The sequence below is a fragment of the Centruroides sculpturatus genome, unplaced genomic scaffold (genome assembly GCF_000671375.1).
Source record: "Centruroides sculpturatus isolate CEXI.00-Female unplaced genomic scaffold, Cexi_2.0 scaffold278, whole genome shotgun sequence".
NCBI lineage: Eukaryota > Metazoa > Arthropoda > Arachnida > Scorpiones > Buthidae > Centruroides > Centruroides sculpturatus.
In genome coordinates this window covers 644,250-667,884 of record NW_019384546.1, presented here as the reverse complement: position 1 = coordinate 667,884, position 23,635 = coordinate 644,250, and the positions used below count along the sequence as shown (strand labels likewise).

Sequence of the window (23,635 nt, the reverse complement as noted above, 5' to 3'; positions counted from 1 at the left end):
ATTTATTATTTAACGTCCATAAAAATTATATTTATATTAATGATGTCTCCAAAGTTCAATGAATTTTTCGCAGAAAAATAACTTATCAGAAAATGTGCCCGCCGTTTGGTGCACTGCTCCACAACGAAAACAAGCTTAAGCAATGGCGTTGTTGAACAGTGCACATTTGCTAAGTAATCCTACAATTTTTTGTTTATAGCAAAGTTTATATGGATTATTCCCAAAAAATTATACGTGTTTTGGAAATGTTGAGTCAAATTAGTCTAGAATCGATTAATTTTATGGAAGAAAACCTTTCAAACATGTATTTAAGGATTCCTACAACGAGAAATTCTTATAAAGTGGAACGTATCTACCACATTATAGGGGGTCGACTGTATATTATAGGGATGAGATGGAATGATGTGTCTTACACAGTATGTCTGTAAAAATAAATTATATTGTACAGTACATATATATTAAATAATTATGTAATCAAACATGAGATACTAAGAAACATTATTGCATTGCAAATATAAAATTTTTGACATGTATAATAATAACAAAAAAGTAAATGCACAAAAATAAATGTGTACATAACTTATTTCTTTAAAAAGTTTAATTAGAAATAAAACTTAAAAGAATGTTATTAAGATGAATCATATATTTTTATACAATCAATGAAAGATGTTCAAAAATAAGCAGAAAATGATATGAAGTGATTCTCTTATTAAACTGTTTTATGTTTCTTTACTCAAAAAGTATAATGAACTGAACCCATCTGTCATAGTAGACATGTTGGGATGTTCCATTACTTGGGCTATGCATCATTTTGTAATTGATGGTAAACATTTTTGAAGAATTTAGAACATAAAGGGTTAATGTAATTATAAAGAAATGTATAGTTTTAAAATAAATTTATTATTTTTAATAGTTACTTATATTTAATCTCAAAACAAAAGTTTATTAATCTAGCATATGATAATATGGAATGTCTGATAATCCAGCATTCTTTGAAAAGTAGCTGATAATCCAGCATTCTCTGAAAAATAGCTGATAATCTAGTATGTTAGTATTCTGCAGATCAGAATTTATTTGGACATTTGGTGCACTAAAGACATTGGGTATTAACGTGTTTATTAATGCTTTTGTTGGTTTTTCAATCAATTCTACTTCAGTATAGTCATGCACTGACTCATCTTCAGATTGATTAAACAGTGTGTGTAAACAAATTGGAAGCACAGTGACAGCTTGCACTAGTGCATAATGTACAGCATTGTCAACAACACTCAGATCACATATATAACTTATTGAATTTTGCAAAAATGCAAAAAGTCTGTTAATCTAGTGTTTTTGATAATCCACTACCACTCTGGTTCCATAAGTGTTGGATTAATAACTTTTTCTGTAGTTTTGAAATTTAATAATATAATTGAAAAAAGGAACTATTTTATTTAGGGATGATTTAGTTTCCTTATAGATTCTTACATGTTAAATTAAATACAAAAATTATGATTATTTGTACTACTTTTGACATATTCAGATATAATGAATTGAAATTCTAGAGTTTATTAAGCTGCTGAATATTTTTTAAAGAAAATTAGATCAATTCAAATTTTAATCCAAACATTTGCATCCAAATTTTTGTTCTTTTACTGAAAACTGAATGGAATATCAGTTCTAGTAATATAGGGAAAGTTTAGAAAAAAAAACTTAAGCAAAAGGTTAAAATTTTGAAAACAATAGGAAATTAATTATTATTAATAACTTGTTTCATTTATAATGATAGTTGGAAAACATTAAATTTTCATTTTAGATATATAGTTTAATACAGCAGTTTCCAAATGGGGTTGCCACTTCTCATGGGGTTGTGTGGACTCCTTTTCATAAACATTATTTCAGTTTAAAAATTTTTTTAAAGATATAATTAATAAAAAAAATAGAAATTGAATACAATAAATTTATGAAATTGCAATATTAGCACTGACTGACAACAATAACGGCAGTTATGCTATCAATAGCTCGTGTTTTCTATCAGAAAACTAGTGCAAATGCCCAGAAAAGTCAGTTGTTATGTTTATCAATTGTATTTAGTCTAGATACTATGTAATTTTCAACTACCAAAGTAAGAATGTAGACAAAACTTGATTGGAGAAGATTGATTTAAATGAACTAAAAAGAATTAGGGTATGTTGTGGAGATTATTATTAATGACACTAGATGAACATTTATATTTTTATTTATTGTGCTTTGTGTTTCTTGATTTTTATTTTAAAAGTTTATTTTTTAAGTGTTTGTTTTTTTGTCTTAGAAATATAATTTTACTTAATAAAACTGTTCTTTTACACAACTTTTTTGGTCATGTTGATTATCATCATCTCTAATATTATCTGTATATTAAAATGTAAATTTTAAGAAGATATTATGTAGATACATAGAAAATGAATGCAGTGCATTATCACTATACTGAAATAGTTTTTATTTGCTCAGTTATGAAATTCAAAAAAAGATTACAGCACTAGATCATTTATGTATTGAATGTGAATTGGTAATGGGAATTATATGAGAAGAAAAATCGAAACAATCTAGAATTTAACTTCTATAATAAATAATTATAAACATTGATTTAATAAGATATTANTGTCGCTTCGCGTTGAATTTTCATCGATGTTAAGCCTAATGTAAACTTTTTAAAATAATAATCGTGGCTATTGTATCGTTAAAAATTATTTCTTTATTTTTTTACAAACAAAATAAATATCTTGAAAAATATAAAAACAAAAGGAATTTATACTTTAGAAGTTAATCTAGTATCAAAAACATTCGATTCAGCACGACACACAGTCTTCAGAAAAACACTACACATAAGTGCCAGTGCTGCCAGCTAAAACACACACACACATCAACAAAAAAATATTGGATTAGCCAAAGACTGCAGCACCACAGCACTAGTGAAAATTTAAATTTGCCAATTGGAATGCTTTTGGTTAACTGGCTTTCGGATAAACGACGCTCTACTGTATTTAGTAACTGAGAGTGACTATTTTTGATCATTGCTATGTAATTATTGACTTAAGTTACATTATACATCTTGGAATATATATGTATGATAATGATTAAATCATGACTTGGAATTCTTTTAGCTTTCATAACTTTTCTTTATGGTTTATGTATATTTTGTATATCCAGTTTTAGTGGAATTTGATCCTATAAAAACATTTTTTAAAATATTTTATTTTTAAATGCAATAAATGAAAATGCAGAAATTTGATTATAAATCTATTATTGTTTGTATTGCTATATTGCTACTCTATATCTATGCAATAATAAATGTAAATAACAAAAAAACATCTACTTTTCTTACTGTAAAAGCTACAAACATAGTTGTTGTTGATTGTTTTATTGGGAAATATAGGCCAGTACATATTAATTTTTTCCTGTTTATAAAAAGAATAAAACTAAAAATAATGCTGAAAAAATATATTGCTAAAATAATGCTGAAAAAATATATTGCTAATTTTAGAAATATAGTTAAATCCTATCTATACTTTTCTGCAATTATATATTAAATATTTTCTTTGTTACAAAACACTTCAGTTATACATTTTTCATTTATGTGCTTTTGCACTTACAGTATGGTAATGTTAATCTGAAGTAATTGAAACTGGTGGTGAACTACCACCAGATTAATGGGGCTATGATAGTAGGGATATGATGTTTATACTTTGAAGCCATTTTTTACTACTGTACAATAATTTACAGCAGTAAATAGAATTTAGTCAGAGTTGTTAAGTCAAACAGGATCACAGAAAGAATGAGCAACAATGTTCACGTCATGTGACATGTTTATTTTAGATGTGAGCTGCAGTCCATTATTTTAGTTAGGGAAACAGTAGAAGCCATTTAGGGGTTCAGATTAGTATGACTATTGTATATGTCATATTTTTTTGTATCCTATAGCATTTTGAAATACAAAAATTGAAAGTAATTATTTAGAAAAAGTGAAAGGGGAAATTATGGATTCACTTTACGTTAGTCCACACTGACAGCAAATCAATCACCAACAAATGCAAAGCATACACTTAACATGTGACACCATTTCTGACAAATTTTCCCATTTAGCAGATTGCTCTAGCAATTTAACATATTGAAAATATTTGCTTACCATGTCTTACAGTGTGAACCAATTTTACTAAATAAATAAAAAAATTTCATTCTGGTTTTGCATTTGTTTTCACTATTTGCTGTTGGTGTGGACTAATCTTTAGATTCACCCTTCATTCTTTCATGTGACTGGAGATTTAGCAACTGATGTCACATACTGATCAGTATGTGGCAAGTCTATCAAAAACAAGAAACAAACAAAACTTGATGAATTTTTTAAAAGTACATGATTTAATTTTACACTGTTTTACTTTTTCTTTTATATGTTGTTTAAATGTATTATACATGTCCAGTAAAACTGTCCAAAATGGAACCTGAATAAAGCAGAAACCTGGCTAAATGGGAGAATCTCTTCAGAACAGAGTGATCTTCTATTTCAAAAAAAACCTGTTCAAAAACCAGAAAAAATATTTAATACTGTGTGATTCTGGTTCACACAGTTTTACAGCATAGTAAATTGAAATTTATTTGTTAAGAATACAAATTCAGTTGTGCAGCGTTAATTTGACTGTTCTGTACTTTTATGGCAGCTGTATTCACTCCTGAAAACAATTTAAAAGCAGTTTCACTTTTGTTTTTCTCAGCTTCCTTAAAAATATATATAAATGGTGTTTGACTATATGCTAAAAAAAATACATAAATTATCCAAAAAATCAACAACTATAAGAAAAAGAAAATATGGATTTTTTTGCATAAGGAAATGAATGATGAGCATTGACCATTTTGTATAGTTTGTAGTGAAATTTTAGTAGAATAGAGCTTATTAACAGACTTCAAGTTCTTGAGGACAACTTATAACAAATCACCTAATGTATGTTGAAAAACCTATGAATTTTTTGAAAAAGTCCAAATCTCAAAAATTGAACCTTGATATTTAGTGAGCTTTGTGATAAAATTCAAGATCACTTAAAATGACTGAATTAATTTTTAAATTTAATTTAATTTTGCTTTATTATTTTTTTAATTATTTTCTGAATTGGGAACCATTGTTTTATCAGTATTTAGGATAAGAAGTCGAAGAGTGATGCTAATGATTATTGTTAAATCATAAAGACAATTCACAACATACAGTTGCTATACAATGACTGATTAATAGTGGCAATGAAATTGTGATGACTCAATGCAGTCTTTGGATTAATAGACAAAGACTGCATTGAAAAGAATTGTGAAAAGAGTATTATCACATACTGCAAATGTGATTCTTTCTATAGTAAGAATAATGCAGTCTTTCAGATCCTGCAAAAAAAATAACTTGTAACTAGCAAATAGCATAATATATACAGTGTGTGTATATATATATATATAATGTTGATATAATACAGCAGAAGTTTTTGTACTCAGTACTGTTTTTATATATTCCATGACAGCATAATTTTCATAACTCTTCATATGGAAATTATATCTCTGTATCTACTAATGTACTAAGTTAGTGGTTCCCAAAGTGTGTGCCACAGCTTCCTCACAGGTGCACCATGAAATGTTATAAAATTTTTATAATGTTAGAATTTAATGTGCTTGTTAGAATTCGTATAATGTACTTGTTGGAATTTGACATAGGGCTCCTTTGGAAAATCTGCATTTAGCAAGAGCTCCTAGAATCAAAACAGTTTGGGAACCATTGTACTTAGTACATTAGTAGATTAGTAATTATGATGTAACTCATTTGAAAAGATAAGTGTACTAAGTAATTGTCATCTACATATAATCTGAATTTAATTAGCATATAATATAATTCTAATGGAACTGTTGTATGACTTGTATGCATGAAATTTTAGATGCTTGTGCAGCATATGCACTATGGATCAAAGATACTGAATGTATGATTGCTACTTAAATGGATGTATTAAAATCATTTCATTTTGTTTTAGTAAATTGCTAAAATGTAGTATTTTGAATTATAATTGTTTAAAAATTTTTATTTTTAGATATATTTTCTTGGAGTATTCTTGTCCAGAGCATGCAATGGAGGCTGTCAAAATGGCAAATGGATATAGATTGGATAAACAACATATTTTTACAGTGAATCTTTTTACTGATTTTGAAAAGTAAGAATTGTTATTCTTAATTTGAAGAAAAATTTTTGATTGGGTGCATTTAAAGAATGAATAACACACCTTTTTAGTTATCCAACATAAAACACCTACATATGTTATGTTAGACAACACAGAAAATAGTCTACACTGTTGCTTTTTGATATATACTTTCTTTACACTGAAGAACTTTTTATTAATTTCTTGTTAGTTGGTGAGTATTCTGTTTTTCTGGATGTTAACATGAAGACAGAATTAATGTACTCCTAGAACTTATATCTGGTGTGACAAAAGAAAAAACAAAAGATAAAGTTTACCACAAACGTTTTCGAACAAATGTCCAATCATCTTTGACATCCTCCACAATGGGAAAGACCCCCAAACCAGAACAGACTCCCTGGTGCGTATAGTATTCCTATTAGGGACAACAGATTTGATAGGGACCTCATTTACATCAGATCCACCAAACGCTCCTTGGAGGTCATAGTACAGGAGCACATAGTGGACATACATCATAACAGAAATACCACTGCCCTCGCCACGTATGCTGCAGATCCAACATTGTGGCGGCCTTCAACCAGGCGACGCTCATCCGCACTACGTCACACGCGGAACACCTTAAGTGGCTAGAGGCCATTCACATTTATAAATTGACCCTCAATGACAACTGCATCAATTTTAAAGATGAGTTGGTTCTGTCTCTGACCTGGCAGGCATTGATGGACTCTGAACTTTAAGTGTGATGATATGTCAGCCATACGAATATGCATGTGCGTCTCATATAACACCTTCGAATGTTTCTCGAATTTCCTAAACCATTCACTCTGATCCATCAGAAATTCCATTTTACACCCGAAGAAGAACTCACAGCAGTTCGAAAACGTTTGTGGTTTATCTTTTGTTTTGTTTTTTTTTTTCGTAACACCGGATATAGGTTCTAGGAGTACGTTATTTAACACAACCCGGTGTTTTGTGGTGTAGCTTACTTTTTAGTAAAGACAGAATTATCATGATACACAAAAGGATTTGCACAACATTTTTAATGTCGTTGCCATAGAAGATTTCTGTTCTTTATTTTATTTTTCAAAAGTAATCTATAGCATCATGCACAAAGAGAATCATTAAAATTATAAATGTAATGATTTTTTTTAAATATAAATACAAACAATCAAAATAATTGTTTTTTTCTTTATAGTTCATGTGTTTTGATACTTCAGTGGCATAATTAATATGTGCAATGTTATAACTAGTTTTTGGGAATTGATTTTTGAGCATTGTTCTGAAGTAATTTTTCTTCTAAACATTCCTACATAGTTATTAAAATTTGTAAAGATGTCTAATCATTTATTAATAAGCTTAATAATAATACTATCTATTTTTAATGTTAAATTGTTTAATTATTCATAATAAAGAAATCCAACAATTTGTATCATTTGGCTTAAAGTTTAATTAGGCTTATATTATTTATTTTATCAATTGCTATTGATTTTTTAGTATAAAAATAACTAATATATTATTTTCAGATATGAGAATATTCCAGATGAGTGGGAACCACCAAAACCACAACCTTATGTTGATCATGTAAGTTTTAATAGTTATTTAAGATAATTAAATATTAATATATATAATATTTTATTATTATTATTTACTATTAATCCAGGGTAATTTGAGATATTGGCTAATGGAACCTGAATGCTATGATCAATACAGTGTAATGTATGATGCGGGAAAGAAAACTGCTATATATTTAAATAGTCAGCCTGAACCTGTTTGCTTAAAAGAACGTGAAGTAAGTAATTTTAATTTTTGTCTGAGAAATAGTAAAAATTTTAAAATTTACTAAAGTAAAAATGCATTAAATTCAGATTGTTAAATACAGTTTATTTGAAAATATATTTTATATTAGAAAGTAATATAATAACAAAAAGTTAAAATGTGATTTTAATATTACTTCCAAGTTTAATTATAAATTTTGTTTAAAATTTTGTAAATTAAAAGGTTTATTGTTTTTAAGAAAGTGAAAATTCACATTTTCAAATAAACTTTATCTGACAGTTTGAATTTAATAGTTCCTGTTCTTGGGCTGAGGATGATACCAAGTTTTGTAGCCTTTGTTGTGTAGTATGTGATCAAAGTGGGAATAGCAAGAAGTGATGCAAAGAGTTTCATAAAACTACAAGTTGGTAATGCTTGACAGGTCTATTATGCATCACCAACCCCCAATGATGGCTCATTATCATTATTTAAGTGCTGTGATAACTATAAGTCTCTTATACTACAGAACAGATAAAATTTTCCAGTGAAATATTATATAAAGAGGAAAGGTACCAAATATTAAAATGATGGTTTATGCAAAAATATTCTAAATTATCTGTGCCTAACTGCACAACACATTGGAATGAATATATAAAAAGTGTGTGACTCACATTAACTAAATAACCAAGTGCATATAATTAACATTTGCAAATGTTTTCACAATGTTAATCAAATGCACTCCGGTTATTTGGTTAATGTGAGTTGCACAGTTTTTATATATCTGTGCCTATAAAGGCTTTATGTTTCCAGTCTGTTTAATAAATGATGGTTCTTGGAAGCTGTGAATAACAAAAGAAAGAGATTTTATAGACAAAGTTATGTTAAGAAGGACTTCAAAACATTTGAGTATGCATAGAAACAAATCCAACAAATCTTTAAAGTGTTTATCTAGAAAGAGTGGATTATCATAATTTTTATTAGGCAGCTATGAACAAAATCAAATTTATGCCTTATAAAATAAGAATTTTTCATAAATTTTTATTTATTTATAATTTCAAATGTTATCTTCTGATGCAATAATAAATATTTAGAATTTAAGTGATTTTTGTAATGTGTAACAAGGCATTAACAAGCACAGCTGATTCACAAGGCCACAAATCTAATTCATGATGCTCTTGCACTACTACTCACGATTTTCATTGTTTTCTTGTTTGATCACTCAATGTTACAATAATTTAAAACTTGATATTTAATTATTGTTCATTTAATTTTATAATCATATTGTAGACATTTTATCATTTATAATTTGAAATATTTATTTTAAAAGGGATGGACTGAAACATGTGTTATGTGGTCACCTCTAGGAACATACCTTGCAACTTTTCATCCAAGAGGTATAGCTTTATGGGGTGGTGAAGAATTTGTACAGATAATGAAGTTTAGTCATGCTGGAGTGCAATTTATTGATTTTTCACCTTGTGAAAAGTAATAATAATAATAACAACAAAAAATTTCAAAAATATTATATAAAAAATTAAAAAACTTTTCCTTTCAGTTATTTAGTTACATTTAGTCCTATACCAGATATTAAAGAAAATTCTCAGGTTGTAATTATTTGGGAAATTAGGACAGGCATGAAGAAAAGAAGTTTTCATACTCAGCACTGGCCAGTTATAAAGTAAGTGTTAACTAAAATTCGATACAACAAATTTTTATGAATATTTTTTCATTTAGGAGTACGTTATATTTATGTATTTTAAAATTAATTTCAACTAAAATTTAGAAATAACAAGATGCTTAAATATAATAATAAAATTTAGGAATTTATTTTAAAACTCCCAGAAAAATTTTGAGAACTTTTTGGTGTTGTTTGAATTTTTTAATAAATTCTTTTAAGTAGAAAAATTCTGAATATGACAGCTCTGTTAGTTTTAAAAATTTTTATTTTGTAACATTTAGGAACTATGCAACTTGTCAATACAACTGGAAAAAGATTATATAAGGAAAGTTGTTTATACCATCGCATGTCTTATATAAAGATTTTTGACATATATANTATATATATAAAAAAAAAAGGAAATGAGGAAATTATTACTAACAATTTAATGGAGTTCATTGTTTTATTTGAATTATTCATTCACTTTCTATGAATTTTATTTTATATTATTTTTGTTATTATTATTAAGTGAAAGTTTATTAATTTGTTCAAAGAAAATTAGATAAGAGTAAATATTTTTTCAAAACTTTTACATTACTACTACTTTACAAATTAGAATAATTTAATGAAATTTATCCGAAACCAAGTTAGTTGACATAGATAATAGGAATCTTTTATATTTATTAATGTTCTCTTATATAATGTATTGATTTTATAATTATTAAAAAATAAATATATTAGAATTTTATTTCCGATTGTTAATTTCAAAAATAATGAAGTTATTAAATTTTTTAAATAGATGGAGTTATGATGATAAATATTTTGCAAAAATTGGTCAAGATGTTTTGAGTATATATGAAACACCTGTAAGTAAATAATAATAGAAATTAAAATTAAATATTGATGTTTTTAAATACTAAGTTTTAGATTTTAAGATATTTCACATTTTACGGATTAAATCTGTAACCTAAATGATGTATCTGCACAATATCAGACTGTTACTGACTTAACATATTGTAGATTTGCTCTTCTGACTTTTGAATATTATTGTTAAATAGATAATTGTAACAGAATTTACAATTATCAATTTACAATATATTTTACATAGTGATTGTAATTTTTTAAGTTTTAATAATAAATCAAAATAAATCAAGTATTAATTTTAACATTTTATTAAAATTACAGTATTTTAAAAAATATGATAGATAAAAAGAATCAGTTACTATATTTAAATATAAAATATATGAAAACTTTATATTATATTAAAGGTTTTTTGTACAAACTAACTGAATGACTCATTCAGTCACTCACTGACGTGAAATAGCTCAGTAGAAATAACTTCTTACAGAAAGAAAAAATGACACAGTTGAAGAATAGATATTGAGCACCGAAAAATCTGAAATATCAACAAAATAAAATAATTTATACATTACAAGTCATCAGAGTTTAATTTTTTATGTCACTTTAACAAAATGAGATCATGAGCATTTGATTTTGTCATCTTCCTATTTTCAAAGATGAAAAAAAAAAGCAATCACTCTGATGTTCAAAATTGTTCGTTAATATTATTTTTCTCTGCATTATTTGAGACTATAATGTTTTCTTTTTCCTTATTATCAATTATTATTATTTATAATAATTTTGGTAATAGATTAAAAAGATCTGATATTTATTTGTTTGTGTGTGTTTGTACACTAAGGACTTTGCTCCTTACAATCTTCAGTGATCCAGTCTGAGTTTTTAATCATTTAGCAACGTTCTCTGCATTTTAGTAATTTAAAATATATTTATATATATAGAATTATTATTTATTTTATAATAATTGATCATAATTATTGAAATGGATTTTTATTTAATATAGAATTAATAAAACAATTTAATACATACATAAATATATCATCTATATTACACTGAAAATTTATGAATCTGATTTAAGAAAAATTTTTTTCAGTCATTTGGCTTATTAGATAAGAAGAGTTTAAAAATACCAGGATTAAGGTAATATTTATATCTCTATTGTTTAGGAAAGCATTAATTGTTAATAGGAAAAATAAACGTACAATAATAATCATACTTCATATTAAATTTTANTTAAATTAATAATCAATTTTTATAATTTAGAAATTTCCAATGGTCTCCAACCAGTAACATAATTGCTTATTGGGTTGCTGAAGATAAAGATGTTCCGGCACGTGTGACACTATTAAAAATACCTAGTCGTGATGAATTGCGAGCCAAAAATCTTTTTAATGTTGCCGACTGTAAAATGCACTGGCAAAAATCAGGAGCACATTTGTGTGTTAAAGTTGATAGATACAGCAGATCTAGAAAAGAAAAAAATGAATATAAATACAGTGTAAGAAAATTTAATTTTTAAATGTAAGATTTTTTAAAATGATTTTTTAAATTTTGTATTGTATATTACAGGGAATGTACTATAATTTTGAAATATTTTATATGAATGAAAAGCAAATACCTGTGGATAATATAGAAATAAGAGGTAAGTGCCTGCTTATTACAATCACTCGTATACATTCTACATGTAAGAGTTACTGTAATGTAGCTACAGTGCAACAAGTATGCAGTATTGTACCATTAATCCTGTTGCTTAAAAAAGTCAATGAATGTCTGCTGTTTCTTTCAAAATTTTCCATTTGTTGTCTGAAGCAATCACATGTCAAATTGCATCAGTTACAATATTTTTTCAGGGACGACTGGATGGCTAAGTGATCAAGGTGGCAGTCTACCACTCTGAGAGACCTGGGATTGAATTCAGACGGGTTGAAAAATTTCCAAGAAATTTTTTGGGGGTTGTTTCGGCTGGATATGTCAGTCCCTGTCTCTCACCACCTGGCCACCCCATTGTGGGCCTGGATGAATCCATTATGGGCTTGCTAAAAGAGGCCCTTTAGTGACCACAGGGTGGAAAGAGTTTATTTGATGCTAGTCATAGTGTACCTTGAAACATTTGATGTTGGCAGCATCAAGTGGCTGAAGTAAATCAATACACTTTGCAGAAAATTAATTTTTGCTGCAGACAGAAGCTCAATTTTTACATTGCCGAGATTTTTTTATGGTAAGGAGTATTATCACGCAGTAACAATATGAAATTTTTTCCTTCTTATTGGCATCAAATTCTTTCAACCACTGGCTAAACTCAGGTATAGAGATGACCTCTATGAAATCTAAAACACCTCTGAAAAAGCCAATTTCCTGGGATGTAAAATTGGATTTTCATTATTTGAAGCTTAAGTTTAAAGTTATTATGCTTCCTTTTCTGTTTTCTGTATATACATGTTACCGCTAAAGCTCAAAATCCGTTAATGTGTACATTACCTAGCTAATCTGCAGATTAACTAGGGTGATCCGTTAAAGCTGCGAAAATTGTTCAATTTCTCAAATTACCTAGGTAATTTGCAGAGTATCTAGGTAATCTGCACATTAACGGCTTCCGTATCGTTAAAGTTCAAAAGTTTGTTTCTTTCACTTCCTTTCCCCACTCCTTCTTTTTACGTAGATAAATTTAAATCCTAGAATGCAAGCAAGCACCGAATTGGTGAGTAAAATCAAGAAAAGATTCTTCGCAAACCTCTTTAGCGAAGATTTAAAATATAATACGTAGTGTTTTAATAACAAACCAAAGTATGATTCCATAATTGAAGATGTAAAGCAAATAAAAGTTTCCAAGAAGAAAGAATCATCTCGAGATTATCAAATAATTCAAAGGTGTGATGTGTTGACTGTACGAGGCTGTGAAAAACTCATTGAGCCGTTGTCAGATGCGCGAGAAAGGTTTGAAAAAGTTTGTCCATGCCGGAGAATTGTTTGACATTCGATAAAAACTGAAGAAGACCTTGAAAAATTAGAAGATTCACAAGAGACTGTGATTATGAGATCACAGTCAAATCTTACTCAAGAGGACATTCCGTTATCCCCCGCTTCTACAGAATCACCTATAGAAATACAAGAATTTACCGATAGTAATCTTAAACTGCCTTCTATACCGTTGATTGATGATGCAGTCACGAAGAATATTCAGTTACCCTGCACCTCCAAGGAATCGCCTCTGCAAGTTGAAGAAGTCATCACTGAGTTACTCTCAACTTCAGCAGAATCGCCATCACAGTTTCGTACGGAGCCTGTAAAGAGCACTATACAAGACATAGTCTGTATTGTTTGCTCAAAAGCAGCATCAAGTGCTCACAAGTGTAAATCGTGTAATATGTTTGTTCACGCAGTTTGTGGTGAAGTAGATCCTAAAGAGGAAGGGTATGGTAAGAATGTATTGTGCATCATCTGTAAAAAGAATATGGATCAGAAAATACAGCGTGATGAAGCCAAGAAATGTTTAGAAAAGCAAGCAAAGAAAATGTTAGCAGTTTCTAATGCAAAGCACCCAAACGTCGATGAAGGTTTCGCTGTGAGAATTAAAGTACCCGAAGAAGACAGAGCAAAAACTGATGCACGTTCAATTTTAGCTGTGGTTCTTAGTAAAACAGAGGATGGCTTTTATAAACTTGATACTAAAACAGGTATTTTAAAACAATTGTATGCAAAATCTGAATTCAGTGTTTGCAAAGAGAGATTTTTAACGAAAGAAGATGGATGTCCCTGCTGTAGAAATATCTTTACGTCAAACAGCAATAAAACAATCCCTTGGTACTGGGCAGGGTTTCAGAAAATGTGACTGCAAATCTAAATGTACCACAAATAGGCGTGCTTGTCGCAAAAACCAATTGCTACGTAATTCAAAGTGTCACCAATCTTTAGATTGCACTAATAAGTAAGTACAATTTTATCATATGTTTTGCAAATTCATTTCCCTAATTGTAATAATATTTTAAACCGTTTGATTTTTGTATTAAAGTTTTTTTAATTGATTGATGATTGATTCAATCAACTAATTTGTTGATTGTTTGATTGTATTAACTTGATTCTTTAGATATTGAAAATTAAATAAAGAACATTATGTTAATTTAAGCGTACAGAAAGAAACGTTGCTGTTGTTCCAGCAAAGATCTTATTTTCACTTTACCGAGTGCCTAGTAGGTAATTCGCAGATTACCTAGATAATCTGCAGATTACCTAGGTAATTTGAGAAATGGAATAATTTTCGCAGCTTTAACGGATCACCCTAGTTAATCTGCAGATTAGCTAGGTAATGTACACATTAACGGATTTCGAGCTTTAGCGGTAACATACATATTAAAAGCAAAATGTTTTGTCCCCACTGAAACTGAAACAAACCAGCACGTTACAAAAAAGCAGCATGTAAGTAGGTCACAGGTGGGGCTACAATTCATTTCTTAAAAAGACCACCTGTTAACTTCCTCTTTGGACTCTGTTTTTTGTTTTTGTCTCAGGTCTTTGTGTAGAGTTAAAAGCAAAATGTTCCATCACCGCTGCATACAAATAAAACAAATTTAAAATTAATTTGATTTAAATTTGAAATTTCAAAACAACTTTTAAATGTTTTTTAAAAATGTTTTAATTAGTTTTGATTTTATTTTAGTGTAAAGGCCAGAGTTTAAATTATTATCTTTAATTTTAATTAATTTTTAGTATTTTTTTTAGTTTTTATAATTATTTTTAATAATAATTAATTTATTATTATTTATTTAATTTTGCCTGCATTTTTTGAACCCTTAATTACAATTTTTAAATTAATTGCAACTAGTTTTTCGTGACATAACTATTGAAATTGTTTTAGTGTTGTTTCGCAGAAAAGAAAATCAAATTTAAATTTTAATCTTTTAAGTAATTTCATTAATTTCTGTCCTGAAAATTTACTTGCTTTTAAAAAAGTTTTAAAAATTTTAATTATAAGCAATTTAATATTAATTGAACTATTGGGGTATTTAGTGTAGGTATAATTAAGAAATAACACGAATGTTTAACCTTGCATATTTATTATGATGTTAAATTACATTTAATTACAATAATACAGCGTCACATCACAAAAATGTTCAAATAATATAGCATTCATTTGTGCACTGTCATTGCAATTTCACTGCACGATGTTGTTATGTCACTTGGAAATAAGAAAATTGATGACATATGTCAACTTACATTGTACAGTACTTATCACTGTATTGGACCTTTCTCAAGTTGGATGCAGGACTTTTGCAGGTGTTAAATCAGAGATGCGATGAATTGTTTTGGAACATATGTGAAGAAATTTGTGTTGGTAGATTGCAGTAATTTCCATTTGGGTTTCCATATGAATTTAATGGATGAAAGATTTGTGTGCACATATTTTGTGGCAGAGTGCGAGGCTGGTGCCAAACCAGGGATTGTATTTAACAATAGAAATGCTTAACAAACATCTTCTTAAACTTTGAAAAAGTTGCTACTATATAACTGCAGTTGTATTTTTCCAATGTAAAATCCTGCCAAATTTCAGGCTTAAAAAGTTGACTTATTTGCCAGCATATATGTCAATGAAATATTAAAATATATAAAACATAGTGATCTTTTAAAATTATAATTTTCTGAATTTATACTTGCTAAGTTCACAAAACAGATTACTTTATATAATGGAATTTGATTATTTTTTAAAAAATTGTATGTTATAACTAATTTTTATATTTTATTGGTGTATGAATGATGATAATTTTATATATTTCATTTACTATTACAGATAGCATTACAGCCTTTGCTTGGGAACCAGTTGGAAGTAAATTTGCTATAATCCATGGAGATAGTCCACAAATAAATGTCAGTTTCTATGAAATAAAACCTGGAGGAACTATTAGTTTGTTAAGTAAGTATTATAAAATAATGAATGCATTAAATAAAATATATATTTTTATGTGTATATTTTAATTTTTGCATGTTAACTACATGTTATATATATAAAGTGTTGTTATTTTTACAGAAAAATTTGAACGCAAACAATGTAATCATTTATTTTGGTCACCAAATGGACAGTTTATTGTATTGGCTGGATTAAGAAGGTTATAAATTGTTTATTCATAATTTTTTTCTTTTTCTTTTTTATTGTGTTCAAAAATGATTTGATTTTATTTTCAGTATGAGTGGTACTCTTGAATTTGTTGATACTTCTGATTTCACAGTCATGTCACAGGCTGAACATTTTATGGCAACAGATGTTGAATGGGATCCAACAGGAAGATATGTAATTACTGGTGTTAGTTGGTGGATTCACAAAGTAAGTATTTTTTTAATTATAAAATTCTTAAATTTTTATAGGATCTTAAGTGAACACATTTAAGGTTTTTCAATTAGTCAAAATTTGATTTAGCATTACCATTTTGTTCGTCTCTGAACTAGCCATTAAATTGAGTGCAGTACTAAGCATAAACAAGAAGAATTACATAAAGTAATGAAGTCTACGCAAGTCTGATAGTTTGAAAATAATGTGATTTGATGATAGCCATATAAAACTAAACTTTGTACTTCATAGATGCTGAAGATTTCTCTTTATAATATTTAAGATTTGTTCACAAGTATTGTATTTATTAGCATTTTATAAGGGCAGTACTGTTTAAAAAGGATATATAGTAGTGTTTGACTGTATGTTAAGAATATTGAATATAAATGTTATTTTTTTCAAAATATGACTTACTAGAATTTGCTGATACTGTTTGAAAAAAACTCTAATATATAAAGAATAAACTAACTTTCTTCTTTAAAAGTTTTGACGCAGTTTGAGCAAATGCAATGGAGGAGGTCAGTGACTACTTTTGGTCAAATTAACTTCAACCCCATACAACAAATTATAGCCCGATTATTTATGGCATTTGTGGGTGTCTATTTGCTATGCATTGGGTTTCAGTTGGTGTTTATATTTGTATATCTATGCCTTACTGGATATGTGATGGCCGACTGAGTACCTTGAGTGGATGTTTCTGGATGAGGGCGTGAATGCATCCCCAGTTGGCACTGTATTAACCAATGATGGTTATATCTTATATATACTGGAAGAGGAGATCAGACTAAAGGTCCGAGTAGCGTAACTGGCAATGTGTCTGCACAGTAAGCAGGAGTTACAGGTTAGAGTCCTGCTTCAGGCTGATTGTTCTCTTCCAGTTTAATCTAAATTATTTAATTAAATACTATAATTATTAATTTTAATACAAGATAGCACCTAATGCCTCCTTCTAGTGTCAAATTCATTTGTAATTATTATTTCCAAATTATAGCCCAATTATTTACGCATTGTGGGTGTTTATTTGCTTCAACTCCATTTCAACAGCCCCCTTTTCTATCTGACTAGTGAGATAATGGCATTCAAATTGGAAAATTAGTTAATACAAAGTTACCTGTGAGCACAAACTATCTTTAGAGGATTTTTGAAGGTGCCGTGTTTAAACATTTAGTCCATTTTTCACAAAATTTCATTGGTTGGCCAATAACCATTTCATACTTTGTCGTAGATGATACATTAGAGTTAACATTAGAAAAAATTGGATGTATTGAATTATCTTCTCATGCAGGAGTAAGTCAAACACTATTATCTGTTAAAAAGCATCAATTCCTGTCTGCTTGACTAATGAAATAAAAACCATACCATCCAAGTATCATATTATTAGCAAGGTGATATTCAGATTGTTGAACATTACACATTCTAAATAATTTGCTTGAGGAAGACAGTAAAGCATTGTTGAAAGTGCTTAATTGTGAAATTGACATAAAGTGTGCTTTTGATTTTATTAATTTCTGCCTTGTTTGTGTTAATTAGAATTTTTGTTGCTAAAGATGAGTTGATTTGGCTGGAACTACAGAAATTCCAATTTTTATATAATGATATGGATTTATAATTTAATTACATCAATAATATAAGCATTTAAAAAATAAGTGTATTAATTAGTGTAAATAATAATTATAATTAGTAAGTCTAAAAGAGCTATATATTGTTATTATTTTTATGATTTCTGTGTAATTCCTAACATTGGTTTATTGGTAACATTAAAAAGTAATAAAAATTTTTTTTGTTGATATAATCTATATTAAGATAGTAAATGAACAAAAAGTTTTCATGTTACAATATTAAAATCAGTTAAATATATATTTAGGTGGATAATGCATTTTACATATGGTCATTTCAAGGAAGATTATTAAGGAGAAGAAATATGGAACGTTTTTGTCAACTTCTTTGGAGGCCTCGACCTGCTACTTTATTATCCGAAGAAAAGATTAAGGTAATTGCACTACTATTAATTTAAATACACAATTTATCAATGAAATTTCAAAGATTGCAAAAATTTCTGGAGTAGAATTATTTTTATTAAACTAAAAATACACCAAATAATTTGAAATACTTTGGAACATTTTTCTCATATCACAAAAATACAAACACAAATTAATTTGACCTTTATGGGCTTTATTATTTATTATTATATGATTAGGAGATCTTGACTCCAGAGGAATCTTTGAAAGTAATTTTTTATAGTTTTAGAGCAGAGAAAGAGCCTATAAGTTTACCCTAAAACTATGAAAAATGTTTTGTGCTGTAAACCATGTAAGATGCTTTTTACATAATAATGTTGTCAAGAGCTGTTAGAAGAAAGAATGCTATTCATTATGGTAAACATGTCAAAACAACTGTTACTTTTAATTTTGCAAGCTACAGTACACAGTTCATTATCTCATTTACTTTTACTAACATTTGTAGTCACTAATGGGATTTGTAGATAATATAAATTAATTCTAAGTTATATTGAATAAAATTATTACTTAAAATACTTAGAGAACTATTTGGGAACATAACTTTTCCATGTAATACGTCTATGTAATCCAACAAATGGTAGACGGACTCACAGCAAATTTTCAATTAGGAACTACAATTTTATTCTCAAAAATGACAAATGCATTTCAGGTTGGCTCAATACATCCCAACCCCTCCTCAGTGCTAATTTTTATGTATTGATAAGTTTTCAAAAATATTAAACAGTAATAATTTAACCTGAAAACACTGTAAAACCTGAATAAAATAGAAACCTAGTAAATTGAAAAACTTCAGAACAACAATTTTCTATGTGAAATTTTGCAATTTAATCTGAATAAGGAAGAAAATTAAGATTTCACTTGTAGACAAATCAAGTTGACTCCAGATATAATGGTTATTGCAGAGTATGACAAACTGCACTCAGTATTCAAATACCTAGCACAAGTTCTCAGAAATATATTTGAGAACTTTTTAAAATTGAATAGTTTTTAACTTTAACTAAAAAAAGTATTTAAATGCAGAATCACTTCAGATTAATATGGATTAAATATGTAATAGAAGTGATTTTACTATAAGAACGAATGTAACTGTATTTATCTGGTATAATTTAAAGGTAAAAAAACAAAAATACCAAAATTTGTTTAAATGGAAACTTGCCAAAACAGAAAAAAATTCAGTGCAGGGCACTTCTGGTTTACACAGACTTTACAATAAATACATTTATAATAAATGCTTTTTCAGAAAAACTGTGTTTGTTCATGTGTTACAAAGAGGTCAATACAGACAGATAATATCTTGAAAATAAAGCATAAATTTGCATTACTATAATATAAATGTGTGTTACAGTTAAGATTAGATACTTTGTTGTTTTTTTACAAGTCACCTAGCTTACACCATACACATATTACAAAGATATTAAACTTTATATTTATTTATTGTGACACTATTATGGTTTTAGGATCATTTAAATGTTTTTATGTGTGCATTTATTGTGATTATTAATTTTATTTTTGTTATATTCTAATAAAAATTGGAAAAATTTCGTTTATATATTGTAAAAGAAGTTTCATCAAGAAATTAATTCTCTGTACTTGTTAATAGTTAAAATTAATATACATTTTAATTTTAGTAATATATAATATTTTAATTTTAAATTGCAAGTTTACTATTAAAAATAATTGGTTTTTTTTGTTAATAATAAATAACTTTTTTATTTTTCAGGAAATTAAAAAGAATCTGAAGAAGATTAGTACTCAGTTTGATATTAAGGATCGCATGACATTAACTAAAGCTTCAAAGGTTTGTTTTTGTCATTATCATAGTATTTTAATGGGTGAATTGATGATGAATCTTTTTTAAAAGTTTGTTTAATACAGTCAGTTGAATAGATACAGCAGTAATTTTCATTTATAATAATAATAATTGATTGAAAAGAACACTATTATTGTAATATGAGGTTATAAAATAAAGTAAACCTGCACTAACTTGGACTAAGAGGGTGAAAGTTGTCCAAATTTATGGGAAGTCCAAGGTAGTGGAGTGTTTTCTCTTATGGTATGGAATATGAGAAGATGGATATACTGTACAATAATTTATTATGATCAACTCTATAGAGAAGTTTTACTGAGATTTATACTGCTGAACTTATTTATGAAATTTTTTGAGCTCATTTCCTGTAATAACAGTAAATGTACAGCATTTAGTGACTTAACTACTACAGTAATACAATGCACAGTATTGCAAAGACTTCCAGATATCAAAAACACTCATTAATTATAATTTTTCTATTGTCAAAAAATTTTAAATTACTGTACAATTTTTAAAAAAAAAATTGTCAGAGTTATGTTAAGTCTGAGTTAGTGAAAGTCTACTGTATATTAAAATATGAATTATAATTTTAATAAATTAAGCTGAACAGTCAAATCATAAATCTTTGCTGTGTATCTGTATACATGGATTTTATTTCTGAATAAAGTATTAAATTAGCATTTTTGTAACAGAAACTGATTTATATATACAATTATCATAAGGCACTTCAAGCAGTTTATAGAATAAATTTATTAAAGCTTCTCTCTGATAAATAATAACCCAAAATATACATTAAATACAATATTTTGATTTTATATATTTAAAATTAAATCTACATTTGTTTAAACCAATTATTTTCAGGAACTTGTTGATAAAAGAAGAAAAATGATGGAAGATTTTAGAAGTTATAGAGAAAGAAAAGAAGCGGAATTTGCTGAAGAAAAGCCTCTCAGATTACGACTTCGTAATAGTAAGTAATATAATGATTCATTAAATGTTGTAGAGTTAATCTGAAATAATGTATTTCTAATTTATCAAATATTTCAAAATACTATGTACTGCATATTTAAGTAAGTTGACCAAAAGTCAAATAACGTCAATAAGATAATTAATTTGTTAGTTTTATGCAATATATATTAATTTAAGATTAACACTTTCAATGGTAGATAGAATTTTATGCCTGATGCTTCAAATTTATACAAGCAATATCATTTTATATAATATATTCTATTCTATGTATTACATATATTTTTTGGCACATGCACACATATACAAGCATAATAAGTTATTCTGTAGAAATCTTCTGTAGACAGGATGGTTTTTAAGAACGTACCCGTATTTGACACTGTCTTAAGAAGCAAAAATTTTTAGTTGCTGATTCCAAATAAATAAATAAAGTAATAATAATAATTTTATGCCACTTTATCAAGCTGTAAAATTGTAAACTTATTTATGGCCCACCCTGCATAACTTTATGATTATTACATCTACTTACTTCAGATGATAATTTATTTGGAATATATTTTTTCATAATTGGGTTGTCTTTAGTATATTTTTTAAAAATCAATAACTGTTCAAAAAAAATTTAATTTCAATGAAAATTGATTTATTGGAATCAATAAATCACTTTTATCTTTTTTAGATTAGTCAATTTCTAAAACTTAAAAAATTTATTTTTTGTAGATTTGCATAATTATGTATTATACATTACATATTTATATAGATTAAAAAATTATTAGGCTATTGATAAATGCTACTAAGCATGCATTTAATTGAAATAATATATTTTATTCCGGAAATATTTTACCCTGCTGAGCTATTTTTAGTTAATTATACAACCATAGGGATCAAGTCTAGTCAAATTAACGCTGTCTGGAAGCAAAGATCAGACGCAGATCCAAATAATATACAATAATTGGTAGTATTTGGGTCCAATTCCGAATTGACCGTTCCTTTTAAAAATTTTCTGTATTAATGAAATTATTTTAAAAATGGCATAATGTAGAGATTAGAATTCATATTTTAGCCATTAATTTTGGCTTTGGTTATATTAAACATAGATTTTTGTTTGCTTTAAATAATAATTTATAGGAATTTTAATTGTTATTCTTTAAAAAAAAATCTCTAAAATAATCTTGCATCATGTTATACATTTTGCTTTAAATAATAATTTATAGGAATTTTAATTGTTATTCTTTAAAAAAAAATCTCTAAAATAATCTTGCATCATGTTATACATTATTAAGTCTTTAAAAATAGATACTAATATATTCAATGAATTTTCAGATATAGACACAGACGAACTAGATAGTGAATATGGTAATCTGGAAGAAGAAATAGTGGAATTTTTAATTAAAGAGGACACAACGGTCATCGAAGAAGAATAATAAGTGCATTAGTCTTTGGAAATTGAACTCTTCTGCCAGTCGACATTGTCGAATTCCGAATCCTCCTCGGAAACAGCTGTGCTTGAAAAGATTCAAAATAAAACCAGAAGAAAAAAATTTTTTTTAACTGTTTTTGTTGCAGATTAACTGCAATTTTGGTGGTATTATTGAGAAATGTACGCCATTTTCGACCTTTTTGGTGGCTTATTTCACGAACCGTTCAGAATACGAAATTTTACAATATAAGTTATTTTATTTTGTATCTATAAAATAATATGGTTTTTGTAATGATCCGAGAAGTGGTATGTTTTTATTATGAATGCAATTGAATTGAATATAGTGTTAAAAAGTATGCAAAAAAAAATTAATAAAAAGATTAATTTTTGTATTATTTAGAGTTTGAAGTTTTTCGTTTTATCATATCAAAAGTGGTTTCTATATTTGTATCCCACTGGCATATTTTCTGTTATTTTCTAGTAACGTCGTTTATTTTAATTATATCTGTCGAGATGATCAATCTGGTAATTGAGATTGAAAAAGATGGGTCAAAATCATTGTTTACACAAAGGATCTAAACATTTTACTAGATTAAAAAGAATATTAGGTTGAACGCAAGAATAATGTTACCAAAAAAGGCTTTCATACCAGTGGTATTGATATGTTA

The 23,635-nt window shown here is 27.5% G+C and overlaps 1 protein-coding gene across 1 annotated transcript in view; it reads left to right on the top strand.

The window, feature by feature from the left end:
* Nucleotides 1-23,364, top strand: part of LOC111623516 (eukaryotic translation initiation factor 3 subunit B-like) — a 40,638-nt gene extending 17,274 nt beyond the window's left edge. Inside the window, exons 3-18 of the mRNA XM_023366116.1 lie at nt 6,069-6,188; nt 7,697-7,754; nt 7,834-7,962; nt 9,256-9,413; nt 9,484-9,606; nt 10,385-10,451; nt 11,537-11,583; nt 11,707-11,941; nt 12,013-12,085; nt 16,226-16,348; nt 16,463-16,541; nt 16,618-16,756; nt 18,624-18,749; nt 20,498-20,575; nt 21,446-21,554; nt 22,871-23,364. Coding sequence (XP_023221884.1) covers nt 6,069-6,188; nt 7,697-7,754; nt 7,834-7,962; nt 9,256-9,413; nt 9,484-9,606; nt 10,385-10,451; nt 11,537-11,583; nt 11,707-11,941; nt 12,013-12,085; nt 16,226-16,348; nt 16,463-16,541; nt 16,618-16,756; nt 18,624-18,749; nt 20,498-20,575; nt 21,446-21,554; nt 22,871-22,971 — 1,765 coding nt within the window. The 3' untranslated portion in view covers nt 22,972-23,364. The remainder of the gene's footprint in view (nt 1-6,068; nt 6,189-7,696; nt 7,755-7,833; nt 7,963-9,255; nt 9,414-9,483; nt 9,607-10,384; nt 10,452-11,536; nt 11,584-11,706; nt 11,942-12,012; nt 12,086-16,225; nt 16,349-16,462; nt 16,542-16,617; nt 16,757-18,623; nt 18,750-20,497; nt 20,576-21,445; nt 21,555-22,870) is intronic.
* Nucleotides 23,365-23,635: the final 271 nt, after the last annotated feature.